Below are 25,580 nucleotides of genomic sequence, written 5' to 3'. Positions count from 1 at the left end.
GGGCTCTGCCTGGTGTGCCCGGAGCCCCCTCGGTTCATGGGGTGAGCCGCAGGGCAGGACAGGACAGGACGGGACAGCCACCAACATCCTTACAAGCAGGGACAGGTCCCGCTGCTGTCCCCTCCATGGTGTCCCCCCCGCCCCAAATCTCTGCCGCAATGCGCCCGCCGAGAGAGAACAGAACACCAGGCTGCACAGACAAGTGTTTAATACTAAAACTGATTAAAACCAACTTGACAAAATCACCCAAACGCGGCCGCCTCCCCGAGAAACGGGCTCCCCACGGGGAGCGGGGTGGCAGCCTGGCACGGCTGGCCCCGGCGCGCTCAGGCTCCGCTCTCTCCGCGCAGCGTCCCAGGGCACGGGGTGGGCGTCCAGCGGGGCTGCGCGTCCCTCCGAGCTGCTCGTACCTAGGACTGGCCTCGCAGGGTGAAACTGTTAGAAACAAACCTTTCAAACACACAGCCTTCAGGAGAAGATGAAGTCCACTGAGCGCAGGTGTGGGCTGGCCCCACGGCAGAGCCGTCGCCCACGTTCATCAATCGGGGCCGTGGTGCTCGTGTTCGCTGCTCCCACCACCTCTCCGTGCGCCCTCCTGCAGGCACCACCGCCTGCACTGCTCGGGGACCCCAAAGTCCTGTGCAGGATCCGTGCCTGAGCTGAGCCCAGCCTTTGCCAGGCTCTGCCGTGAGCGGCGTTGAGGCCGGGGCACTCGTATGGTGCAGGTACAGGAGCACAAATCCTGCTCGCCTGCGGTGCTGCCCCACAGGACCACGCTCTGCCGAGGCTCTGACCCCCTTTTGGTCCTCGCCACGGGGCCAGGCAGCCGGCACGGGGTGACAGCGGGCTTCCTGCTCGAACGTGCTCCACACCAGGTCCGAGCCACCCACGCAGGAAAGGAAAATGTCGGGCTGGGTCCTGCTGCTTCCTCTGCCACCTTTGACGCTTCCCTCCCACGGCCGTGGTGGCCCTGGGGGGTCAGTCCCACCCTCCGCTGATGGGACCGGGGCTTGACAGAGCCTCAGGGGGTGCCAGTTCATGGGAAAACGTTCCCTCGTGGCTTCTGGGTCTGCAGTGCCACGGTGCTGGTGACAACGTGGCTCCGAGGGGCTTGGCAGCACCCCGATCCACCCGGTGCGGGATGGACCTGCAGGTGCAGAGCCCTGTGACAAGGTGCCCATGTCCCTGCGAGGCTTGGGGTGACCCAAAAGGGGACCCCACAGCTGGCCTCGGGGCCAGGCGCTGCCCAGGCTCTTGGGATGGGACCTGCCATGGGACCCCATCGCGCAGCCCGTCCTGGGGTCTTCAGGGACTCGGAGGGTTTCGTTGGGCTGACGCCGAGTCTTGGGCTGAAAAATGTGTCTGCAGGGAGTGGTGTGGGGACACGGGGCTCGGGGGAGGGACAGGGAATGGTGGGGTGGGAGGGGAGCAGGACAGAAAGCAGCTTGGGGGGGGGATCAGAGGTGTTCAAAGCCCCCCTCCTCGCAAAGCAGGCAGGGCGCACACCTGCAGCAAACCTACAGGGACGGCTGAAACGCAGCTCAAGAAGCAAAACCCTGCAGCAGAGAGAGGACGAGCACCTCTGCGGGCAGCGTCCCCCTCCGCGGGGTGGGGACGGGGGACGTGGTGCTGCCGGGGACGTGCAGGACAAGGAGGCTGGGGCAGGGACGATGGCGAGAGCGGGGCACCCAGCAGGGGGGGAGCTGCCCTTGAAGTCCGTGGCACCCCCGCAGGGCGCGGGCAGGCCCGGGGCACCCCGGGGGAGCCTCGCTGGTGGGGCTGAGCGACACCGAGCCATCCCAAAAGTCTGCGCCGTCGTGTCCCCCGGTCGCTGCCCTCCAAACCCGAGGCGACACCGACCCCACACGACTCGAGAGCTCTCTCTGCAACCAAGCAAACCAAAGCAAAAGGCTGGCGATCCGGCACGGGCGCACCCCAAGCTTCCCTCGGAGGGCAGCAGGGCTCTCCGGCTCTGCTCCAGCGCCTCCCGAAAGGCCGGCGGGCAGCACCCTCAGCGTCCCAGCCTCCGCGTGAACCATCCAGGGCCGTGACCTTCCCAGCTCGCCTGCCCCCCCCGGGGCGTTGGGGGGGGACACCCCCTTCGCAGCACGGCCATTCCGGGGTGGGTTGAAGACGCGGCGTTTTATTGTTCGTTGAGGGCTGGAAGGCGGCGGTGGCGCACGGTGAGGGCTGCCTCCGGAGCAGGGCTCCCAGCGCAGACGCGCTGCGTTACTCACTCAGGGGGTTTTGGACCCCCCCTCGGCCCCCTCAGCCCTCCTGGGCCCACTTGAGGAAGGTGGGGATGTCCCGCACCGGCACGTTGCGGGTCAGGGCTTTGACTCGCAGGTTCCGATCGTCCGTGAGCAGCACCACTTCGCGGAGCAAACGGATGGGATCGTCTGGGGAGGGGGGAAAAAGACAGAGCGGGGTGAAGCCCGGACCCGATCTACCCCAGCCCTCGTGCCCATCCCATGCCAAGCTGCCCCCACCCTGTGCCAAAATGGGGCACGAGCGCCCCAAAAAGCGCAGCCGCCCGGCACCCCGGCGGTGCGCCCAGCTCCCCGCAGACAGCCCTTCACCTCCGAGGCCTTCTTCTCCCCCCTGCAGGGGCTCGGGGCTGATTTTTGAGCTCTGCCCCCAGCCAGGAAGACGGGCTGCGACCCTGGCTGCAGCAGGAAGCTGGTGCTGTTACTCTGGCGATCTCATTACGAGATCTAAACCCGGACCCTGTTTTTTTTTTTTTTTTTTTTTTTTTTTTTTGAGGCGCTTTTCCGAGGAGCCACCGACACCGAGGCGTTTCTGGCGGAGGCTCAGACAGGCAGAAAGAGCTGAAGCCTGAGAAATAACTGGAAGGATCTTGCCCCCAGATGGATGAGCTGCCCCGCACGCAACGCGCCGGGCTGGGGATGTGGGAGCTCCGCTTACGTGTGTGCGAAGCAGGGGAAGCATATGGGGTATGTGTAAGCAGCTGGGTCCTGTGACCAGAGTACTGTTCCTATGAGCACAGGAAACACAGTGCCTCCGAGCCAGGACTGGAATGGAAAAAACAGAGTTTATGGGAGCCCAACATGGGCCCAGATTGGCTGTGCCGGGAGCGGCAGGCCGAGGGGAAGGGAAGGTTCGGGCTGCGCTCACGGTGCCGGGGCCGAGGCGGTGGGAGGAAGGGGTGCACGGGCCCGGCCGCGGGGAGCCGGGGGCTCGGGCGGCCGTGCGGGAGGGCAGGGCTGGGGCCGAGGGCTGCCGAAAGCAGGATCGGGGAGGTTTTGTGCGGACACTTTAAGAAATGTGTAACAATAAACATCCTCTGCTGCGAGCTGGTGACGCGCCTCCTTGTTACAAACCAGAGGCTGTCAGCTTGTCAGGCCCCATTCGCCATAATCCACATGATTTCAAAATTCAGCATCATTTGCACATAAACATTTGGTGACGGTTTCTCTGTGAATCTGACAAGTTAAGCTGCTAAGAATTCGCACTGACAAATGCGGGTTGATTTCTTGGGCAGCTGCTGATCTAATTCCCATCCCCACCGCCCTGGCAGCAGCCCTGGGGCCGTCTGGTCCCAGCACACGCTGCCGATGCCAAGTGGGCGCCAGGAGGAGAATGGCTCGGGCCAGGAGGCACCGGGGCTCGCAGGGAGGAGCCCTCGCCGGCCTCCTCAGCCTCCTGTCCCCCTCGGTGTCCCCCTCGCAGCCTCACAGCCCAGGGACCACAGCGATGGTGGCAGGAGGTGGCCCTGCGCTGGAGCTGCGCCTGCTCTTCTCGCTCTGGGAGAAGGAGGAGAGAGCAAAAGGCACCTGACGAGAGGTTTAATGGGTTTGGTGCACGCTCTGGGGGATAATTCCTGCTAATGGCACTGCTGGCACCATGAAATGGGCTCTGGGGGTGTTGGGAGGGGGCCCCTCACAGGCTGGGGAGTCCCAAAAGGTGCACCCAGAGGTGGGCATTTGGAAACGCAGCAGGAGGGGCGCAGCCTGGGGCTGAGTGGCAGCAGGAGGTGGCACCTTGGTGCTGAAAGAGGCAAAATGTGGGAGGGATCAGCCCCAGGGGCCACCAAAGAGAAGCGAGCAGAGTCTGTGGGCTGCAGCAGAGGGGGACAAAGGGGCTGTGAGGGTGTCCTACCTTTGTTAGAGGGCATGAAGTCCTTGGCCTTGTCGTTGCAGTAGTGGAGGCAGCAGGACAGGATCAGGTCATCGTTGTTTCCCTGGAAGAAAAGGGCAACATTACCCCTGGCAGGAAAAAAACCCTGCAGCCCCACCACCCTCCTTTTCACGCCGCCCTGGAGATGGTGTCGCAGGGCTGCTCCGAGCCCTAACACAGCCTGCAAAGGGAACGGGCTGCCCTCTGGCTGCTCAGAGCACGCTGACCCCAGGGATGGGGTCCCCTGGTTCCCCCCAAGGAGGATAAAAACCCTCCAGAGCCCTGCAGCGTGCGCTGGCAGCACGGCCTCGGTGTCCCCATCCCCTTGGGGTCCTGCTGCCCCTCACCTGCTGCCCGGTGGTGTCCTCGCTGCGGAAGGAGATGGACTCGAGCTCATTGCCCCGGCTGGTCAGAGCCCTCAGGCAGTTGTCTCGGCTCTCAAACCTCTCCTCCAGGAACTCGATGGACTTCCTGGCTCTCTCCTGCACTTGGCGGGCATAGCCTGCGGCCCGGTGCTCCATCTCCGGGCCCTTGGCCAGGCCATCCAGCTCGTTTATCACTTCAAACAGGAAGAGGAGGTACAGTTACTAAGGGACAAGGTGCTCTCGTGACCTGCTGCTGAAGCACGCCACTTGCCAAGGCCTCGGGGCCGGGGCACTGGGAGCTGGCTCAGGAAATCTGGGTTCAGCTGCCGCAGCGTCCCCGTGCGCCTGGGCTTGGCCGCGGCTCTGGAAAAGCTTCGCTGCCTTCCACCTCCACACATCACCTGGCTCGGCCCCGGGAGCGCTGAGACCTCCGTGCCCCCCACCACCGCGGTGACCGACGGCACCTCCCCGCCCGTCTGGGGGTGTCACGAAATTCCCCGTGCCCCCAGGGGGGGACCCTGAGCACGGTGCCACCGCGGCACGCCGCCTGGCTCCCTGCCTCCTCCTGGCTCCCTTTTCAGGCTCAAAAAGCTGCTGCCCGCCCCCCTGCAGCACGTGGGAGAGGGGTCACGCGTGGGAGCAGGCGGCTCCCACTCAATCCCCGCTTCCCTGACGACTCCTGGCCCTATTTTCACACCTGAAGCTGCCGTCCCGGGGCCGCCCGCAGGGGAGCCGCTCCCTTCAACGCCTCCCCCATCTGGGTCTGATACAGGGCTCGCACATCTGTCCCCACACATGCTGCCGAAGACGAGCCTGGGATCAGGCAGCTTCCCAACCCCGTTCGGCTCAACCGGAGCCTGCCGAGAGCTGGAGCCTCCTGTCCCGCTGCCAAGCAGCAGGAACACCAAACCCAAAACCCCTTCCCCAGCCCCCCAAACCCGGCACAGCCCCGGGGGGACACCGGCAGAGCGCCGGGAGGAAGGCACCCTCCAGCTCTGGGGTTGCTGGAGGTGCTGCCCCATCGCTGGGCGAGCAGGATGAGGTTGTGCACGAGGTTGTGCACGAGGACCACGGCGTGGCCAGCTGCGTGCACGAGCATCCTCGCACGCGTTCGTGCACGGGGCTGCGTGTGCGCGAGGCCGGGGCGCGAGAGAGCTGGTGTGCACGTGTGTGCGAGGGAGCCTCTGCGCGCACTCTGTGTGTGTGTGTGTGTGTGTGTGTGTGTGTTTGAGCCATGGCTTCATTTCTGAAGATTGTTTCCGAGCTTGGAGCCAAGTCCTGAGTTCAAGTGGGAACTATGCATTCCTTGGGGGTTCGGGGAGAGAGCTCGGGGTCTGAGGCCTCTCCCCAGTGCTGTGAATCACTGCCCGGGGAGCCTGCGTGATCGCTGTGTTCCATGGTGAGACTGGCACTCACTGTCTGGGTATTCAAATTAAAGCTGCATGGAGCTGCTCGGCTCCTCGCTCTCGGCCGGCTCCTCTTTGCTACTGCTCGCAGCGACCTGGTGCTGCCATTTGCACACAATGCACGGCTGGCTTCGGGGTGGGGGGAGCCGTGCACGAACGGAACATCAAACAGGAAAAGCTGGTATTCCCTCCCGAAATCTGCCTTCCTGCTTCCAAGCTAAACAGGCTTCAAAGGGGAGGCTTGTTTGTGCTTCTGCACCAGGCCTGGCTTCTCCATGGCGGGGTCAGCCTCAAGGAGCACGGAGCAGGTTAAAGAGCAAGAGAAACAAACCCAACGCAGAGCTGCACGCTTAACCCCTTGCTGCATCCCCAGGAAGAGACGGTGCCGAGGGCAAGGGCACGGTTGGGGTCTGGAGGCCAGCAGTGGGACGTGGCACCACGGCCTCTGCCCCCAGTGGCCGCGGGTCCCCGGCTTCCCCAAGCCAGGCTGGGCTGGCCCAGTCCTCGTTTTGGAGGTCCAGGGCGGCAGCAACTGGGGCAGGGAGGGCAACGGGGGCTTTCAGCCCTCCCACAGCCCCTGCTCGCCGCCCGGGGTTCGGCTGAACGAGCCTCACGTGAAGCACGTGGGAGCACCGGGGAGGCAGGGCCAGGGCTCCGGGGAAGGTGCCAGCAATCCCAGGTGTTAGCACGCTCCGCAGCCCCGGGGGCTGTGCCGGGGTGGCTGCCTTCCTTCCCTTCCTTTCCCTAAAAAACGCCCTGGCACCACCGTGCCAAGCCACGGAGCCCCTTGACAGCCCCGTGCCCCCTGCCCAGGGGTCCTGTCCCCAGCCCCAGGTGTCCTTCCCGAGCCAGACCCCTGCGGATAGGGTGGCCATTTGGTGCTGGCTGTAGGGCCAGCAGGGCAAGGAGTCGGGGAGGAGGCCCCATAAAGGCTGGGAGGGCAGGGGAGCAGCAGGGCCTGCTGGAGGTGCCCACGGGGCAGCGCTGGCACCCGGCCCCCTGGGGCTGGGGCTGGGCAGGGGGCTGCACATGGGGTCTGCGAGGTTCAGCCCCGCTCCTGCCCCAAGCTCTCCTTCTGCCCCCAACCTTTCCTTCTGTCCCCAAGCTCTCCTTCTGTCCCCAGTGTCCCCTAAAGGCCAGGTTGGCACCGGGGCGCAGGCGGCCACGGCGCTGGCCGGAGGAGCGCTACCTCGAGCCCAGCGAGCGATCAAACAATCAGAGCAAAGGCATCTCCCCAAATCCTCCCGCCACCCTGGGAGACCACCCAGCAGCACAGCCGTTATCTGCCAGGGTGAGTGTTTACCAATAACGGGAACCAGCTTGCTGTTTTACTGCGAGCTTTATAAGGATAAAAAGAAGGGCTGGGCTTGAGCAGCTCTGAGACGCTGGGACACAGGCCGGCCATTTGCTCGGGCTGCCTAAGCCCCAGCTCAGCTGGGATAAGCTATCTGCTTTGATTGTTTAACAATTCCTCCTCCTCGCTCCTTCCAAAACTCCTTCCAAATCCCGTTTAACACCCACATGCCTCTCCCGGCCCCTGGCACCCCCTCAGTGCACACCACGGGGAGCGGAGCCTGGGGAGGGCTGCGGGCAGCGAGCTGGCAGGCAGGGGAGCAGCGAGGCACGGGGAGAAGGAGCGCCGGCTGCTGCCGGGACGAGACACAGCTCCAGCGAGCAAATAGAAAAGCAGGCAAAAGCAAAGGGCTCGTGCCCAGGCTCGGTGCAGGACCGTGACCGCTCGGCTGAGTGCGGCACGAGCTGCCCGGCTGCGGACCACACAGGCTCTGCGGGCACGTGGGGCAGCACTGAGGGAGCTGGCACGGGGAGGGGAGCCCGTCCCGGGGGATAAAGAAGCCCACCCGCCTCGTGCTGGCCACGCTCACCGATCAGGGGCACCACCAGGATGAATTTCCTGCAGTCCAGCAGTGTCACCAAGCTGCCCAGGTGGTCGATGAAGCCGTTGGTGTCCGGCACCAGGAAGACGGGTCTGATCTCCAGCTCCATCTGCCTCATTTGACTCTGGTCTTTCAGCACGGCCTGGAGGAGAGGGACAGATGATGAGTAAGAAGGACGTCAGCCCCGCGAGCCATGGCCACCGAGGGCAGAAGACACGCCTGGCTGGCACGCGTGCCTCCCACAGCAAGGGCGCTGTGCGCAGGAGACTGTGCCCGTGCCACCCGCACACCTCCAGCACTCCTGCACACGAGTGGGATGCTGAAAGCCACCCCAAAAGCACCCTCGTAGGACAACAGCCCCGTGCAGGCACCGGGGCAGGCTGGCTGGAGCAGAAATTGTGCCATTTGTAGGACTGGCAGCGGCCAGGATGACCTGCAGTGATGCCAGGAGCCCTGCCTCGATGGGAAAGGAGGCTGGGGGAAGGGGGTGTTTGTCCTCCAGGTGGAAACAGCTCAAGGTGACACGATCGCCAGCGACAACAAACTAATTTGGGACGCACAAGTCGTGCCAGCAGCATCCTAACACCAGGACCCCGAGCAGGAAAGGGCTGCGGGGAGCATCTCGCTGTGTCCCACCAGGTCCCGCACGTGCGGTGCCTTTCCTGGCAACATCCAGCTGGGAAACCAGGTGGGCTCCAGCCCTGAAAACCCACAGAGCTGTCCTTGACGGAGCCCCACGCACCCTCCAAAGACCAGAGGTGCTCACAGACATGGGGAGGGTCGGGTGGGTCCTACCAGCAACCCTCCGGGGCTGGACCCAGACATTAGGACGAGGCCGTTTGCCAGGAGGGGACCGAAAAGCTCACGTATTCCTCCCGACGCTATCGAAGCACTTGGGCTCTTTAGTAAGTCACGGGCTTAAAAAACTCAGGATGCTATTCTAGTGCTTCCTCCGCTTAAAAATAGCTCCCCTGGACTCGCTGATGTTTGTTGCCTCTAATAGGAACCGCTCACCCATGGAGCACAGCAGCGCTGCTGGGGAACAGAACCGCCAGGCGAACCCTTGCGAGACCGGGCTTGCACCCACACGGAGCAGCCCCGGGGCTAGGAGGGGAAGCCCGGCCTCCCCCAGCCCCTTGTGCTGACCCCGTTGTGCCCAGCGTTACGGGGTTTGGGGTCTGAACCCCTCTGTAGCTGTGCCAAAGCCCCAGAGGCTCCCTGGAATGAGGAGCTGCAGGGGCCAGCAGCGGCCGTGGAAAGAAGTGGGATTTAATCCATTTCCAAGCGCTGTCATCTGGCTTTAAATCAAGATGTCTTGGTGCTGCCACCTCCCCCAAGGCAAGGCAGCAACCAGAACCTTCCCCACGTGCCTCGCACCCTCCTGGCCACAGCTCCCATCGGCCAGGAAGGCGAAAAGTGAGCAGGGGGCACAGGGGGGTGCCTGTATGGGGTGGCTGCACCGCGCCACGTGCTGGGTGGCGAGGCAGGGAGGTGTTTGCGCTCCTGGGTGTCACAGGAGGACGTATGGCGAGGGGACAATGTGACAGCAGCCAGGGCACGGGGCTGACCCTGCATCCTTGCAGCAAGGAGGGTGTCAGGTGGGTTTTTCCCCGAATTTTGGGAGCGCAGGGATGGGATGTTCGGCCCTGGGCAGCACCAAGCCCTACTCAGTGGGGATGGAGTTCAAGCAGGAAGGCTGAGCAAAGCCACGTGTCCCAGCAGAAAGCCTGCGAAGGGCGACGATGATCCAAAAAAAAAAGGGGGGGACCCTGCCTGCACCCCAACACAGCCCCCGGCCCCATGGAGGCGGCCGGGGGAGCGCGGCCCCGCAGGCACGGAGCGGGAAGCTCACCTACCCGGCCGGCCGGGGCCACGCAGGTGACGGTGGCGCCGGGTCCCTCGTGGGTGGCATCTGCCCCGGCGGCTCTGGCGGGCCGTACCCGGCCGATTCCTGGCAGCTGCGAGCGATGCCTGTGCCGGCCGTCACGTCCCATTCCGCTCCCCGGGCCGCCCGGTGAGAGAAGGACACAGGATGCGCCGGGAGTGAAAGAGCGAGGTCGGCGGGGAGCGTGCCAAGTCCCCTCGCACAGCTCCGGGCCGCTCGGGGAGCCAGAGGGAAACTCGCCTTTGCAGGGTTCAGAGGCCGGCAGCGAGATTTATTTTTGTTTGTGTGAGTAAAAGGCTGCAGAAGCCTCTGGCCAAGGGGCTCGGAGGGAGAAAGGGGGGGGGGAAGAGAGAGAGGAGTGGCCTGTGATTCATACAGGCTCCGGCTGGCCTCGAGCCAGAGATGAAAGGGAGCCCATGTGCAGGACGGGGAGCGAGCGCCGCGTTAACCCTTCCGCTGGCCCTCGGGCACGGCCGCTGCCCCACGGCGAGGATGAGGAGGTGTGGGGATGGGGTCGGGATGCCCGCATCCAAACCGGGCTCTGCGCCGCGAGCCGACGGTGCCAATCCACGGCACCGGTCCCGTTGTGCCTCCTCGTCCCCCGTGGTACAAGGGGAGGGTGGCCCGAGTGGCTCAGTGGGTGGTGGGGTCTGGGAGACCCTCGGGGGTTGAGCTGGTGCAGCCCCACCCCAGTGTGAGCACTTCAGGACAGGCAGATTTGGGTTTTATCGGGGCTGAACGCACTCCCTGGCTCTGTGGCAGAGGGATCCTGCGGGGCTGGCACCCGGCAAGGGACCCGTGGGGCTAGCAGCTCGCTGCTCTTCTCAGGGCTCGGCAGTTTTCCTTCTCCTGGCCACTGCAGCCCCTAAATCCGCACCCACCCGCAGCCCCCATCCCGGCCACGGCTCCCTGGGCAGGGGCTTCTCCCAGGAGCTCGGCAGGAGCCGGAGGCAGCTCCCCCAGCTGCCCCAGCTGGTGGCAGCACTGAGATCAGACACTCCTGCGCGCACAGTCCCAAATTCCCAGCTCATCCATCAGCTGGGATCACCTGGGGGATTCCCCGGAAGCCGCTGCCTGGCCGCAGGGATCCCATTTTGGGAAGGGGACAGCTCTGTCCGGGGGTCGAGCCACCAGGCTGCGTTTTCTGCTGATGCCACAGCGCACAGAGGCTCTCCAGGAGCGCAGCGCTGGGTTCCTGCAGCCTGGCAGAATAAAGCCAGGAGCCGGAGCCCCGCAGAGCTGTGTGCCACCTCCGGGACGGGTCACTGGGGGTGACACCACCCTGCCAGGACGGATGGGCCGTCACCATCCTGCTGCCACCCCTTTTACCCTGACCTTTGGAGAGCCACCCTACAGCTGCAGGGCACCCCGGGGCCGCTGCCCGCTCCGTCCCTGTGTGCTGGGTCGGGGAGGTGCGTTTTGCAGGGCTGAGAACAATGCCTCCCTCGCCTCTGCTGGAGGGTTTCCTCCTTCCAAGGTTCCTCGGCAGCGTCTTCCTCAGGAGTAAACGTGCCCCGTGCCTGGTAGCAAGCCGGGGCCGCCGCCGTGGCGGAGCCGCCGTGGGTGGGTGTGCGTCTTCCGCAGCCGGCAGGCACCCGGCTCCCAGGCAGGTGCGTGTCAGCGCGTGTGCACCCGCGGCATTGTTCCTGCGCCCAGACGAGAGCGTGAATGGGATGCGGCTAAATTTAGCCACTTACTCACACTACCGCCACAAAGGAGCGGCTGCATCTTAAGGGGGCGGCCGTTCCGTGGGCTCAGAAGGGACAGGAGCGCGGCTATTTTGGGAAGACATGTCATAATTGGCCGCCCGGCCGAGCCGCTTCTGTAATGCTGAGCGAAACAATAGCAGCATCCAGAGGAAGAGCCTGTTATGTTTCAGGTGGGATGTTTTCAACCGCGCAGGAAACTCGGCCGCTCCCAGCGCGCGGCGGCGGCACAAAGGACGGGGGGCTCCGGACAGCGTGCACCCAGCGCTGGGCCAAGCGGCTGGGGACGGCTGGGGGGCACAGCCCTGCCACCTCCCCGCTCCACCTGCCTGCCACAAAATATTTGGGTGGCACTCAGGGAGGCGGCCGGCCCTCCAGCTCGCTGCTGTCACCTGCTCGTGGCCAGCACGGGTGAGGGTAAGGGCAGGGTGGTGGTGGCGCAGCCAGGGAGCAGCAGCCACCCCACAAAAGGCTGCCCCTCACCACCAGGATGCAGCAAACTGTGACCTAAACCTGCTCTGCCCTACCTGGCCCCGCTCAGCGTGATGGTTTTGGGGTCCTGGCTCGTGCAGAGGAACCGAGCTCTCCTGTGCTCCCTGCAGCTGTGCCAGCAAGGTGCCCCCGTTAAATATTTACCCTGCCTGGACCCGTGCTTCCAGCCCAGGCTGAGCAACGGTCCCGTGCACACCCAAACCAGGGCAGCGAGGGAAGCACAACGAAGCCCAAATCGCCCTCGAGGCTGGTGTAAACGTGACCGTGGCGGTGGTTGTGGTTGGGAGCTGCAGCACGGAGGAGCGGGGCTGTGCTGCCAGCTGGTGCAGCGCAGGGATCCCGGGACAAGGACGGAGCCAGTGACCTGCACCAGCAGCACAGCTGGGCACCAAGAGGTGGGGAGCAGGGCGCAGGAAGGAAGGTAGAGCACGAAAACTGCCAGGAGAAGGCAGGGATTTTGCTGAGAGCTCTGCAGGGCTCGGGGGAGGCCTCAAAAAGTGGTGTGGCCAAGGGATGAGGGCTTTACCCTGAGCCCTGGGTCACTGCCTGTGCCATCACGGACTGCAGGAGGCACCATCAGGGTGCAGGCACGGCCACGGGGACGTGCCTGGAGAGCTGCAGCTCTCGGCCCTGCTGGAACAGGAGCTGCAGCTGCTCGGCTCCAGCAAGTACGTGGGGCTGCACTCGTCCCCGGGGTCACGGGCGGGGGGCTTGGAGAGCAGCCGACGCGTGAACTCAGGAGAGGAGCGGTGAACTGGAGAGAAACGTGATGAAACCAGAAGGCAGGAGGTCCCAGGACGCACAAAACCCCCTTGGGAAGGTCGGGGACCCGCAGGTCGAGGCAGGGAAACTCTGGGGGGGTGGGGGTGCGGTGCTGAGCTGGCTGCGGGGTCGGTAGCGGGGCCGGCACACACATGTTCAGCCCCGGGCTGTTCCCAGCCAGCCGGGCTGATTTGAGCGAAGCCCCGAGGATTTCTCCTCCACCCCGCGCGCTCGGGCTCCAAGTGCACCTCAGCTCTCAGCTGTGCAGCCCCCGAAGCTGCCCACACCCTCATTCTGACCTCTCTCCGCCTGCGAGCGCCGGCTGGGGAGGAAGGGAGGAGCAGGCCAGGCAGCGAGCCCCCGACACGCCAGGCAGCCCCCACGCTCCCCGCAGAAGGGGCAGCGGCCATCCCGGGGGCCCCGCCGCAGCTGGGCCGGTGGCCGGGGTTGGGATGTGCGCGGCGCTGCCCTCCCCAAACACCCTGACCACGTGCGGTTCCCCATGGCCGTGCCGGGGAAGCGGGGAATTGACCGACACCTCCCGCTTCCCAAGCTTCGGGCAGCTTTAAATTTACAGCCCACCTCTCCCAGCTCGGCTTTGCTTCCTCATCGCCTTGGAAAAGGGAGCCGGGTACCTGCCAACAACACCGGGACGGCCTCGCCGCCCTTCCTCCCTTCCCTCCCTCCCTCCCTCCCGGCACGGTTTGAGACCCTGGGCCTCGACGCGGGTTTCTCGAAATTCGAAGGAAAAAAAAAAAAAAAAAGGAGAAATCTGAAAAAAAAAAAAAAAAAAAAAGGTTGGGGTGGGTTTGGAAAAGTGAAGCGCAGTGGTTCTGGGCCCGGCGCCAGCAGCCGGAGGGTACACATGTGCGCGCTCTCCCAGTAGGGCCTTCAGCAGCCCTGTTTTACAACCACCTCGGCACACACTGCAGAGTTCACGCATATGGCCAGACAGATGTGTCTGGCTTACGTTCAAGGCTGGAAAATGAAGAATTATGGAAGTGAAGGGCCCTGGGCATTAGAGAGGGCGGAGGTGAGGGGGAGGGGAGCCAGGGAGAATTTTTTCCTCTGCTGAGAAATCCTCATCTGGGCGGCGAGGCTGGAGGAAGAGGGGCTGCGAGCGAGCGAGGAGCCAAGAGCCATGCATGTGAGCTCGCTCTTAAAGCTACAGCAAGCACCACCAGGCAGCTGCGACCAGTGCGACCAGTTTAAATGGCCCGTTCCCACTGGGAAACATGCTGGGAATAGGTCAGGGCCAGGCCAGGATCACCTGCGTCCCGTCTGTTTGTCCCCATAACGATGGCAACGCTTCGCTCTGGCTGTCCGCGGGCTGTTTGTCCTGCTGCTGGCTCCCACGTGAGCTCGTGAGCTCCCACCCTCTCCCTGTGCCCCGATCCACGGGACAGCAGCCTCCCAGCACAGCCCCGATGCCACCAAAGCTCTGTCCCAGCCCCAGAAGGGCAGGTCTCACCCCATGTGGCTCAGCAACAAAATTCAGCCCTGCCCTCTGAAGGCAGAGCCGCCTGCTGCTGGGTTTCACGCACGGGGCACCTACGGAAAGCTCACGGTGCCGTGAGGCATCCCAGGAAGGAACTTGTCCCCGAGCACGGCAGGGAAATGGCACAAGGAGATAAAATCGGCCCCCGTGCAGCACCAAAGCAGCTCCTCAGCCAGCCCGGCGGAGCAGGGGCTGCAGCTGCACATCCCAGCCTACCTGAATCTTGTCCTGCCGACGCTGCTGCTCGGCTACTTTCCTGGCCAGCGCCTGCTTCTTGGCTCGGAGCTCCCTGATGTCCAGCTCTCCTCCGCTGCCTTCAGCCTCTGAGTCATCCTCGAATGCTTCAATCCTCACATCATCTTCCTTCTTCCAGGAAACGCAGAAAGACAAAAACAGGCGAGATGTCATTGTCAGGGACGCTGGTGGCAGGGCCTGCTGCTCCCCCCCCCCCCTTCCCAGGAGGCAGATCCTTGCCCAGCGCGGCTCATCCCCACTCGCTGCCGGGAGCCTGGTGCTAAATCCTTCAAAGCAAACCCGAATAAATAAACTGAGAACATGCAGGGGGGGTGACAAGGTGAGAGAGCGGAGCGGGGCAGGGATGCCACAGGGCGGGGGCAGCCCTGGGTAAAGCTCTGGGCCGAAATCAAACCGTGGCGAGCCTTGGAAAACTCTTCCCACGGCCCCGGGGTGAGTCACTGATGCTTTACAGGCTTCAGTTCTGCAAAGCGGGGAGCGTGGCATTTCCCTGTCCGTGCAGCTCCAGCCAGGGGCTGTTTGTGCCCACCTGCACCGCGGGCTGCGCGCCCCTGCCCCGAAACTGCCGCCCCAAAATAATGCTATGCACGCATGGCCGTCACCTCGCCGGGAAACCCGGAGCATGGGAGCGCAACGAGCCCTCTCCATCCTCTGGTGTGATCTCAGCACGGGCCAGAGAAATTCCTGCACCCACCCCAAAACTCCCTGGAGCCAGAGCAGCTGTTCCAGAAAGAGACAGTCCTGGTGATGGAGAACCCACTGCATCTCGGGGGCAGTCATCGCCATGGTTAATTAGGTTAATTACTTCCTCCGTTCACGTTTGCATCCTTCTCAGCCCGCTTTTGTCCCTTTTTCGGGCTGCTTCTGGCCAGGAGCCTCGGCTGTGACGACCCCAGGGGTCGCAGGGGCTGCAGCCTCCTGCCTGCGCGGGCACTTGGAGACCTCGGTGCGCCTTCGCCCTGCCCTGGGCGCGCTGCTGTCCCCACCAGGAGGTCTCCAGAGCTTCCCAGTTTGCTCATGCTACTCTGGAGACCCCAGAACGGGCTGTGCTGGGGATCAGCCACGACCCAGCTCCCTCCCAGCTTTGCTGTTCCCCTAAAAAGATCCCTGCCTGCACCTCCCTGCCCCTGGACAGGGCAGGAGTGCACAGCTTTAATTTCAACAGCCCCAAAACTGCCCGGATCCATTCTCCATCATTTCACCCGGAGCCACGCAGCCACCTGGCCGCAGAACCAAGCGCTCCTCTCCGCTGGTGACTTCTGAGCCATGGGAAGGAGGAAGACAGAGCCCCTGGGCTCACTTCCCTCTCCGGGACAGCCTGGACCACAGAGGATGGGGGATGCTGTGAGAGGGATGAAGCCGTGCTGGGGCCTCGGGAACAGATCCCCTGTGGGGTTTGGGGTCAGGCTCTGCTTGCCCAGGCTCAGGGCTGGCCGCGCTGGCAAGCTGGGAGCTGCTTTGCACCGCGACCCCGAGGAGGAAGCTCCGGGGTTACGCAAGGAGCACGCACCGAGCTTCCCACAGCCGGGCGAGAGGCAGCCCCCCTCCTCCCCGTGGTTACACAGCAGGAATCGGGGGGGCTGACCCTAAAACGAGAGCGTTGCACAGAGCAGCACCGTCCTGCCGTGACGTGGGGTGAGACCTGAAGATCCCAACAGCTCACACGGTCAGTGGTGTCAGCCCCAAACCCTCCCCACAACCGCCAGGAGAGGGACAGGGGTCTGGGTCTCCCACCCTGCAATCTCTTGCCACCCAGGGTGCTGCTTTGAGCCCTAGGCAACAAAAACACCTCGAATCCATCCCGTGCTCAGCTAAAATCCATCCCGTGCTTGGCTGGAGCCATCCGTGGGGACGTGGGGAGATGAGGAGGGTGCTGAGCACGCTCCTGCTGGGGGTTCCCCTGGCTGCCGGCCCCAGGAGGGGGACACACACCATGGGCTATAGGGACTGGGGGCTGGATCCCATGATCTGGGGCTTGGTCCCGATGATTTCTTGAGGTCCCTTCCAACCCCCATGACTGTTTCTGTGACCACCCAGCGCCAGCAGGGGCGATTTTCCCCCCCCGTGGCCCCGTGCGGAGGGCGGGGGCGCGGGGAGCCGGGTGGCTCTGCCCCCTCTCCGCTGTTCCCCCGGCTTTTCAAAGCGCGAGATGAAACAGAAAAGCAAAAAGAGTCAACCTGCAGAGCGGCTGGCAGAGCCCTTAAAACACACACACGGAGCCTGGAGCGAAGCGAGGCCTACAGGAACAAGCAAGGGCAGAAAAACAAGAGGCGAATTCCTTAATCACATCAGGATGTGAGAGGCAGGGGAGGGACGGGGCGCCAATGTCAGCTCTTCCTGTACGTGTGCTGGAGGCTGGAGCTCGGGCCTCTGCCGCCACCAGCTCCACGGCTAGAAACTCCATCCCGAGGCTCAACCCTGACACCCCCTCGCCCACCACCCTCCCCAAAAATCCCCGGGCTGCAGGGTTTGAAACCTCCCCTCCCGTGTCCGTGTCCGTGTCCCCCCCCCGCCCTCTCCGAATTAAAAAGCAGCATCTGGAACTCATAGCGCCGGGCGAGATAGAGGCACGTGGGCTGGGCTGGCAGGAAAGGGCACGAGCAAAGCACACTCAGGAGACCGGGGCCGTGCACTATTTGCTCTCCAACCCCCCCCCGGCTCCCCCCATAAAACGCACACGCAGCCACGGCAGCTATAAATAGCGGGAGCTGCAGGGCAGGCAGGGGCTGGGCCCCACAGGGGTGATTCTTCCTTCACCGAGGCGCGCTCTTCCCGCACGGTACCTGATCTTCCAGTTGTTTTCCCTCTTGGCTTCCCATTTCCTTTCCCATGGCGTCTGGGACGGGTGCCACTGACACATATTTTCCACCCTTGAATGCCAGCAAAGGCTCTTCTTGTCCACAAAGGGCTTCCAGGAAATACTTCAGAACTGTGACCCTCTTGCAGTCGGCTGCAATAACCTACGGGGTGAGGGCGAGGGGGTTGGGGAGAGGCAAAGGAAAACAAAAAGTCAGTGCAAAGGGGAGGCGGGAGGCAGGGAGACGCTCGGGGCACGCAGGCGGCACCGCGGGGACCTGCGGGGTTCCCCTCTGCCTTCCCAACAGGGATGGGAGGGATTTACCCAGGCCTCCAGCCCAGCGTCCCCGGGGAAAAAGGTTGGTGAGCGCGGGGTCAGCGCGCCCTGAGCCCGTCGGGTGCTGCCCCTGCCCTCTGCGTGCAACCTGGAGCCGTGTGTGGGGCTGCTGGGGGGGCACCGGCCCCTGCTCGGCCCCGTTGGGACGGGGAAAGTCCTGCTGAGGGCTGGTCTGGGCTGTTTGGTGTCAGCTCAGTCACCAGATTCCCCCCCCCCGAAAATAGAGGGGCTGGGAGGGATGCAGGTGCGAGAGCAGGCGGCTGGGGGCACGTCACCAAGGCCAGACCCCCCCTCCCCGGCTCCAGCCCGACCCCGTCCCGCGGGGCCGGTGCCGTGGACCAACTGGGGAGCCCTTGTCAGGGAGGCTGGGATGGATCTGGCCAGAAGGAAACTCAATAGCCCAGGTAATTATCGCTTTACGAGGCTCTCAAATGGAGTTTCCAGAGCACAGGAGCCCGGTGCCTCCGTGGCCCCCATCCTGCAGGGCCTCTGCCTGCGCCCCCAGCGGGATCCCGATGGTCGCGGGGCTCCGCACCTGCAGCTCTCCCCTCTGGTGCTTCCCTCCGGGGAGAAGCAGCAAGGACACAGAGAAAGCCAGCAAACGGGGGGCTAAAAGCACCACCCGCCCCGCAGACCGAGTCCCCGTTCGTGCCCGAGTTCCTCCTGCCCCCAAAACCGCTCCGGCTCCGCTCTGCCCACCCGTAGCAGAGCTCTGAGACCTCACCCCAAAAGGTCGCCGCTGCCTCCGGGGCTGGGAGAGCCAGGACACGGCACGAGGGTCGCTGCCCCATGCTCACACTGGGTGCTGGCAGCACCGGGAATGGATGGGGACACGGCTGGGGACATGGATGGGGCCGGGTGGCAGCGAGCAGGGGGCTGGCAGCGGCGCACGGCGCGGCCCCGCTGCACCAGGCTGCCGTGAGAGGAAACTTCTGCTCTTCCACAATGCTGCCAGTTTCCTCTCTGCGGGCTAATTTTAACCGCCGTGTCGCTGCAGTGCGTGTCAAAAACCTGACCCTGCTCTGACCTGCAACCTCCCACCCTGGCTACCGCCCGCACGAGGCACCCTTACGTGAGGGCAGCCGGAGACGGCGCCGCTTGAGGGTGCCCCCCTGGGGCCCCGAGCGCCCCCATACCTCACCAACGTTTTTTGGGGGGAAAAGGAGATGCCCCTTTCTCCCCCCAGGAGGCAGGCGCTGCTCCTGAGAGGTGTAGGCGCAGGGTGATGGCAATGCAGAGAGCGAGGGACCCGTGACCACCAACTCTGATCCTAAAAAGGGTGCCCTGCGGGATGGAGAGGGGCAAAGAGCAAAGGAGAAGGTGGTGCGGGCTCAGCAGCCCTGGGATTGGGGCTGGATGTCCCTTCTGGACGGGCCCTTTGCTGCTTGGGATGCCCAGCCTGGAGCAAGCCCGGCAAGCGGCCCAGAAGGAACGTTCCCATCCTGCTGGCTCTCCTTTAGGAACGATTCTGCCAAGGGGAAAGTCAGAAGGAAAGGGAACGAGAGCAGAGGGGGAATGGCTGTCATGGGAAACATCCCCCTGAGAGAGCTGCCGGCCGCAGCGACCCGGGGGAAGTGGTGGAAACCTCCTGGCCTGGTTCACCCCCAGCTCGACGGGCTAAAGCTGTGCAGCACCCGGCCTGACTCACCCGAGGCAGCTCAGCCCTGGGATTTTCCAGCCCCGGTACGTGCAGGTCCCTTGTGCCCGGGCTGCTCCACGAGCCCTGGAAGCGGGGCAGCCCTATGGCACCATGGGCACCGCCACGGGGATCTGCATGTGGCAGCAGCGGGGCTGTGAGCAGGCTGTGCCCGACAGCAGCAGCAGCAGGGAACGGGGTGCAGGAGAGGCTGGCTAGGTGGGGAGGAGATGGGCACCCCATCCCGACACCCTTCGCGAGGGATTTCGCCTGAAATAAAAGCAATCACATCTGGTTTAGGGCCAGGAGGTTTTCCCCTACGCCTGCAGGGCCGGGTGCTGACACCTCCGCGCAGCACAGGCTGAAATCTCGGCTGTCAGAGCCTCCTGGACGGGGAGCCATCAAAAGGGTTGCAAAAAAGCCCCCGTCACCCACGGCTGGGTGCGGGGCCGAGGGCAGGTGGGTTCGTTTCTTCCTCCCCTGCAAAAGAAAGGAGCGGGAAACTCCCGACTGCCTGCCAAGCCGGCGCAGCCCCGGCGCTTCAATTCAGCTCATCTGCTGCGGAGAAAAGAGCCCGAGCGAAGGCCCATGACATAATGCCACAGTAACTTGTCTCATGAACACATTTTTCCAGCCCACATGAATGAAAAACAGGGAACGAGCTCCGCACATCCCCGTCACGTGCAGCCCGGGGCCCGCGCCCTGCCTGCCGTGGCCGTGCCAGATGCGCTCCGGGAACCAGGCTGGCTGCGGCGCGGGGCTGCCCTGCCTCGAGGTGCTGGGAAACGAGTGACCCGTGCCTGGCACCCGGGTCTCGAGAGTGGCAGCTTGGAGCCTCGCGTGACACGCGGCGAGCCGCAAGGCAGAAACTTCCCGTTTCGGGGTGGAAACGCGAGTGCCCGCAGCAGCAGCGGCGTGCCCGGGGCCACGGGGATGGCCACCAAGGTGCTGGTGGCTCACGGGGCTGCTCCTCGCTACCAGCCTGGAGAGCAGGAGAGGTGCCGGGTCTCCGGGAGCTGTGCCTGCTCTCCCAAAAAGCAAGCTCGAGCATGAAATCAGATGGTGCCGATACGTTGGGTGATGCAGGGGGGAACGGAGCCGCCCCGCGCGCCCTTCCCCCTGCGAGCGTGCAGCGAGACAGCAGGAACCGAAAGCCTGGCTTCGAGTCGTCGCCGGGTATTAAAATAGGCCTGACACGCACGCAGCCGCTCGCAAAGGAAAACTGAAACTGAGAATTGCTGAAGTGGTCTGGTGCCCTCGTATGTGACCCGGGCTCAGTTCCCCTGCGGCGCGAGCGACCCGGGCAGCGATCGCGGAGCCCCCGCCTGCCGCGGTGCCTCGCGGGGACGCGCGGGACCTCGTGGGGTGGCTCGGGCTGCAGCAGCCCCGCTTGAGAGCCTTGATCTCGTCGGGCCGGGCCCAGAGATGAGAGGTTTCTAATCTGCCCCTAGATCAGACCCGCTAACCGCCAGCTCAGCGCCAGCCACCCGCAGAGGGCTGGTGGCTGCGAGGGCACGCCGAGGAGGAGGAGGCTCGTTAGCGCTGCGCCTGCCAAGCCCTAGGTCGTACATTAACATCCTAATCATTGCCTGGGACACAGCGGGACACACATTAACACACCCTAACTGCCTGCGAAGACCCACTGGGCTGCACATTAGCTGCACCAGCTGCCGTGTTCTCAGCGCCGCTTTGCGGTTCCAGCGCTATCGGGACGCGCTCGCTGCCGCCCGCGGTCCTTGGCAAGGCCGGGACCGGTGTCCCCAGGAGGGCACGGGGCCCTCCCCAGCTCGGCGGTTGAGCCCCTCTATTTTTTTAGAGGGTGACACTGCCACAAACCAGCCCCATTCTCACTCAGGGGCAGAAGCACGCCGGGGGCCTCCCCGTCACCCCCAGCGCCCGCAGCGGGCGGCCCCGGGGCTCAGCACCTCCCTGCAGCCGGGCGAAATCGCCGTCACACCCACCGCCGCCTTCAATCAGCTTTTACAACTTGTTAATTTTACGCAGCGTCCTAAAGAGCAAATAACTGCGAGGCAGGAATGCAGAGCCTCCTTCTTCGGCTGCTCCGAGGAGCCCGCGGCGGCCGAGCCAGCTGGCCTGGGGAGCTGCACTCAGCCGGGGGACCCGCCACCTCCAGGAGGGCCTGACTTGGGCCACGGAGGGCTGCCCCCGTCCCGCATGCTCTGAGGCAGGAGGCACGCCGGCAGCTCTGCTGGGGGCAAATTTAGGCTCAAACACACCGGAGGAAGCGGAGCTGGAGCAGGGTTTTTGCTTGGAGGCTGCGCCGCCACCCCCGGCTCGGCACTGCTGTGTGCGAGGGGGAGACACGAGCACGTCCCCGCAGCTGGAGTCGGGAGGGAAAGGGACAGGAGGAGCTTGAGTCACAGCACAGAGAGATCCCATCCCGGATTCCAAGCTGGGAATGGGACAGGGCTGGGAGTCAGGGCCAAGCTCAAGCACGACCCAGCGTGGGGATAACGCTGCTTTTTTGCCACATTGCCTTAAACGCAGCTTGGTGGGAGTGAGGCAGCCGCTCTGTGCTTAAACCAAGCGAGCCCCCAACAACCTAAACCACGCAGTGTTGGCACGAGCCAGGTGAAACACCTTTGGTGCCCCTGATGAAACACCCTGAGGCCGGGGCTAAATGCCTCCCAACACCCAGAGCCTCCTTCTCCCCCCTGAGCCTCCTTCTCCTGTCCCTGGGGAGGCAGCTCGGAGGTGCAGGGGGGGCAGAGCGAGCTGCAGGAGCTCAAAGGGAAGCTCTGGGTTTGCTGTCATCCCTCCTGGGTTCACAGCTCACCGTCTCATACAAAAGTTGGGCTGGGTTTAACCCTGGCTTATCCCAGCCTCACATCTCTGGGCTTGCTCCAGTGCCAGGACGTGGCCGAGGAGTCCCTCGCTGTGCCCAGACTCAGGCTGCAGGGATTTGGCCACCTGGGTAGGACCAAAGCATCTGCCACGGCTGGGCAGAAGCGCTCACAGCTGCTTCACAGCCCTGGTTTCTGCAGCTGAGGGCTGCCTTCAGCCACAGCTTCTCTCAGAGACACGTCTGACGTTGCCTAACCCTGCAAACAGGCTCGGAGGACGCAGCTCCCACGTGCACACCTCGGTGCACGACCTGGGAGCACAACCACGGCGCTGCCATCCCGCCCCAGCACAGCAGCGAGGCACTTGGAAAGTGCCCGGGGAGGATGGGGAAGCTCGGAGGTACCTTGCTGGTTGCTCCTTCCCATCACCGTTGCTGGAGAAGTGCTTTTTGTGCAAAGCAGTGGCTCCTCGAAGAGAAAGCCCAGACCACAACCTCTCTCCCAGCAGCCCTGCCTTGCAGAGCACAGCTCCAGCCCCTGCGTGGTCTCAGGGGAGTCCCAGGAGCTGTGCTCTCAGCCTGGTGAGCGCTCCCATCGTTCCAGCCCTGGAAAGCCGCATGGAAAAGGAGCCAGGTGCCCATCACAAGGATTTGCTGGGCTAAGACTGGCTTTGCTTGTGCCAGGCAGCGCTGCAGAGAAGCATGGATGATAGGAAGGTGCAAAGCTGGGGAGAAGATGGGTCTGGGCTGAGGTATCCAGTTTTTGGTGCCAGAGACCAGTTATAGCCAGAGCAGCCCACACAGATTGCTGCCATGTCCTCTAACTGCACCCAGGTGCTGGTACTTGGCAGCTGAAGGAGATGAAGGAGATGAGGGAGACCCACCAAAGACGTGGGGAAGCACACCTGGGGCTTGGAGCCTGCTCTCAACAACCAGGGGAAGGGGAGCCCTGCACGGGTGTGCCAAGCCAGCAGCAATCCCCAGAGCTGCCCGTCTGCCAGGGGCCAGTTCTCTCCCACCAGGTGGTTGTGGGGCAGGAACACAGATTGAATTTGTACTCAGCTAGGCCAGAAGAAAGCTAAAACCCCAACCAGGACACCCACACTGCCACAGGTCCCACTCTGCGCCCCTCAAACCCTTCGTGCCGTGGCACGGCCCTGCAGCACCTCTCCTGGCTCCTCTCCAACCTTCCCTCCTTGCTCCCACCTTGCCACGGGGTTGGGGAAAGCTGTGCACCCCAAAACACACCTGAGGGTACTGCAGGACCTCGGCAGCAGCAGTTCCTGCTGGAAAAGTCAGCCCCAAAGCAGCTGCTCTGGCTGGAAAGCCATCGTCCAGCCCCGTGCTCCCGTGCCCGGGGTGACCGGAGCGCTGGCTGGGACGGCCGCCGGCACCGGCTGCTGCTCTGAAGCGTGAGGAGCTTCCCAGCTCCACAGAGGAAAGTTTCTGATGGCTTCCAAACCCGGCTTTTGGCTTTGCCTGACGTTTGGAAAGACTCGCCCTGATGTTTTATTCACCTGTTAACGCGTTGAGGAATCGTTTTGTCCGCTCCTCTCGCCAGCTCCTCTCCGGGGAGCGGCGGCGCTGGCGGCACGGGGGATGGCTCCAGGCTGCGTCCTACAACCTGCAGCTGGGTGGTGGGCACGGTGAGGGCTACCCCGATGGCCCGTTCCCACTGGGTGGTGGCAAACTGAGAGAGGAGCACGACCTCAGCCTTGGGGAAACGTCCCTGGGAAGACGATTTGGGTGCAGGAGGTCTCTGCAGTGACGCAGGGCTTTGTCCGCTTGGCGAGCGTGGCTCCTGGCCGGGCTCTCCTTGTGCTCCAGCAGCACAGCGAGGGCTGGGAGCTTCCCTGCATGGCAGGACGCTGCCTCTGGTAGGAGGCTGCAGGGATTTCCATGGCAGAAAGCGCTCCTGAAACCTGCAACCAAGCTGCCCCTGCACAGTACCGCTCGGCGCTGGGAAAACCACTTCCCCCAGCTGGGGATCACCTGGGGCATTTCTGCTCTCCCTGAGCACAGCACCACGCGTTTCAGCTGCCAGGCAGGAGAGCGAGGGACTGAAAAAGCCCAGCTTCCAAGCAGGCCTGTGAGAGAGGCGGACGAGTCCAGGAGAAACTGCAAGTGACAGCCAGGGGCTCCCTGTTACAGCCAGCACCCCCAGCCCCCAGCACATCCCCCGGCTTCCCAGGGGAAAAGGAGAAAAATTCAAGCAGAGCGATGCCAAGACAAGACCGAGGGAGCCCACTCTGCTCCTCCCTTGCAGATCCTACAGAAAACACTAACCAGGGAAGCCAAGCCCCTGGAAATCTGCCCCCAAACCATGGTCCCAGGCTGGGGAAGGAGGAAGGCGAGACCCGTATCCTCGCTGGAGCCAACGTGGCACCAACATCGGCGCTCTGAGGGCAGGGGCTGCTCTCCCTGCTGCAAGAGCCTCCGATCTTTTCCTTTTCAGGGACTGGGGGAATTTATTTCCTCTGCCATTTCGGAGGATGCCTGCCTTGCCAGAGATTGTTTTGCAGAGTTAAGAAAGATAAGAAAGTGGTTAGCAGGCTCTTCGGTGGAGGAAGGGAGGATTGCTTAGTAAGGGAAAGGGGACTGCTCCGCTCCGCGCAGCCACGCGCTGCCCTTCCTCTGTGGCTGCCGTCTGTCCCCTCGCCTCTGCCCCTGGTACCTCTGCCCGTGGGGCCACGCTGGGGCCAGGAGAGCTGCCCCTCACCAGAACTAAAACCCAGCTCTCCTGGCATTTGGGAAACGAGGCTGATGAACCAACATTGAGACTGCAAAACTCAGCAGCGCTCTCCGAGAGCCCTTTTCCACGGCACGTGGAAATAAACATCATGCACAGCTGTGCAAGGGGAGCTGCTGAAACCTCCCCGCTCCAGAAGGCACCTCCCGAGCCCGGAGGATGCCCTGATGTCCCTGCCCAGCAGCGGGGCTGTTTTGGCACGGGGAGGTGCAGCCCAGCCCCCCCAGAGCCCGCAGCCACCCTCGCTCTCCGTGTGGACGGAGGCGTCGTGCACCGAGGCGGGACGGAGCAGGCGTGGTGCCGGTACCACGAGCAATTTCGCAAGGACTTCCCCACGGAGATGACTGCCCCGTGATTTGACCCACAACTCCGTGATTCCTGTCCCACGGGACAGGACCCCCGCGGCCGGGGGGTAACAGAGGAGGAGGTGGGAAGTGGGGCGGTGGAAGGGTTACGACACAGAGCGCAGGAGCAGGGGCTGTTGTGCAACGAGAACAAAAAAAACACGCTAAGAGACAAACCCTGCCATCGCCCACCTTCCCCATCTGTGCCTTCCACCTCTCGTCCCTCCACCGTGGCTACGGGCAGCGAGGAAAACATCCCATTAGCCCGTGACCCCCAGGGTTTTGGATTTCCACCCCGGGCGGTGCGAAAGCCCCGCACGAACCTGCCGTCTGACCTCGGCGGCGCGAAGGAGAGGCGAGGTGAGAGCTGGAAGATTCTGCCTTGTCCTGGCAGAGCTGGCCGGGAAGCCGTTGCTGTGAGTTTACACAGCTTATAGGTTCTCCATGCAGTTCCTGGACGCCTTCCACTGCAGATGAGAGTTTTATGTCGAATTTTAAGTTTGACCACAAATAT

The 25,580-nt window shown here is 63.8% G+C and overlaps 1 protein-coding gene across 2 annotated transcripts in view; it reads right to left on the bottom strand.

Annotated features, from left to right (window-relative positions):
- Positions 1-191: 191 nt before the first annotated feature.
- SMG6 (SMG6 nonsense mediated mRNA decay factor) overlaps positions 192-25,580 on the bottom strand; it is a 103,140-nt gene continuing 77,751 nt past the window's right edge. The window contains exons 14-19 of one of the 2 annotated variants that reach the window (XM_068656168.1): positions 17,185-17,361; positions 14,363-14,512; positions 7,792-7,945; positions 4,485-4,696; positions 4,120-4,201; positions 192-2,399 (exon numbers count right to left, since the gene is read on the bottom strand). In XM_068656168.1, the coding sequence (XP_068512269.1) occupies positions 2,269-2,399; positions 4,120-4,201; positions 4,485-4,696; positions 7,792-7,945; positions 14,363-14,512; positions 17,185-17,361 (906 nt within the window). In that variant the 3' untranslated portion in view covers positions 192-2,268. The remainder of the gene's footprint in view (positions 2,400-4,119; positions 4,202-4,484; positions 4,697-7,791; positions 7,946-14,362; positions 14,513-17,184; positions 17,362-25,580) is intronic. The other variant, XM_068656169.1, reaches the window with a different exon arrangement.

The sequence above is a fragment of the Anas acuta genome, chromosome 19 (assembly GCF_963932015.1).
Source record: "Anas acuta chromosome 19, bAnaAcu1.1, whole genome shotgun sequence".
Lineage (NCBI taxonomy): Eukaryota > Metazoa > Chordata > Aves > Anseriformes > Anatidae > Anas > Anas acuta.
This window is presented reverse-complemented; position numbering and strand designations above follow the sequence as displayed.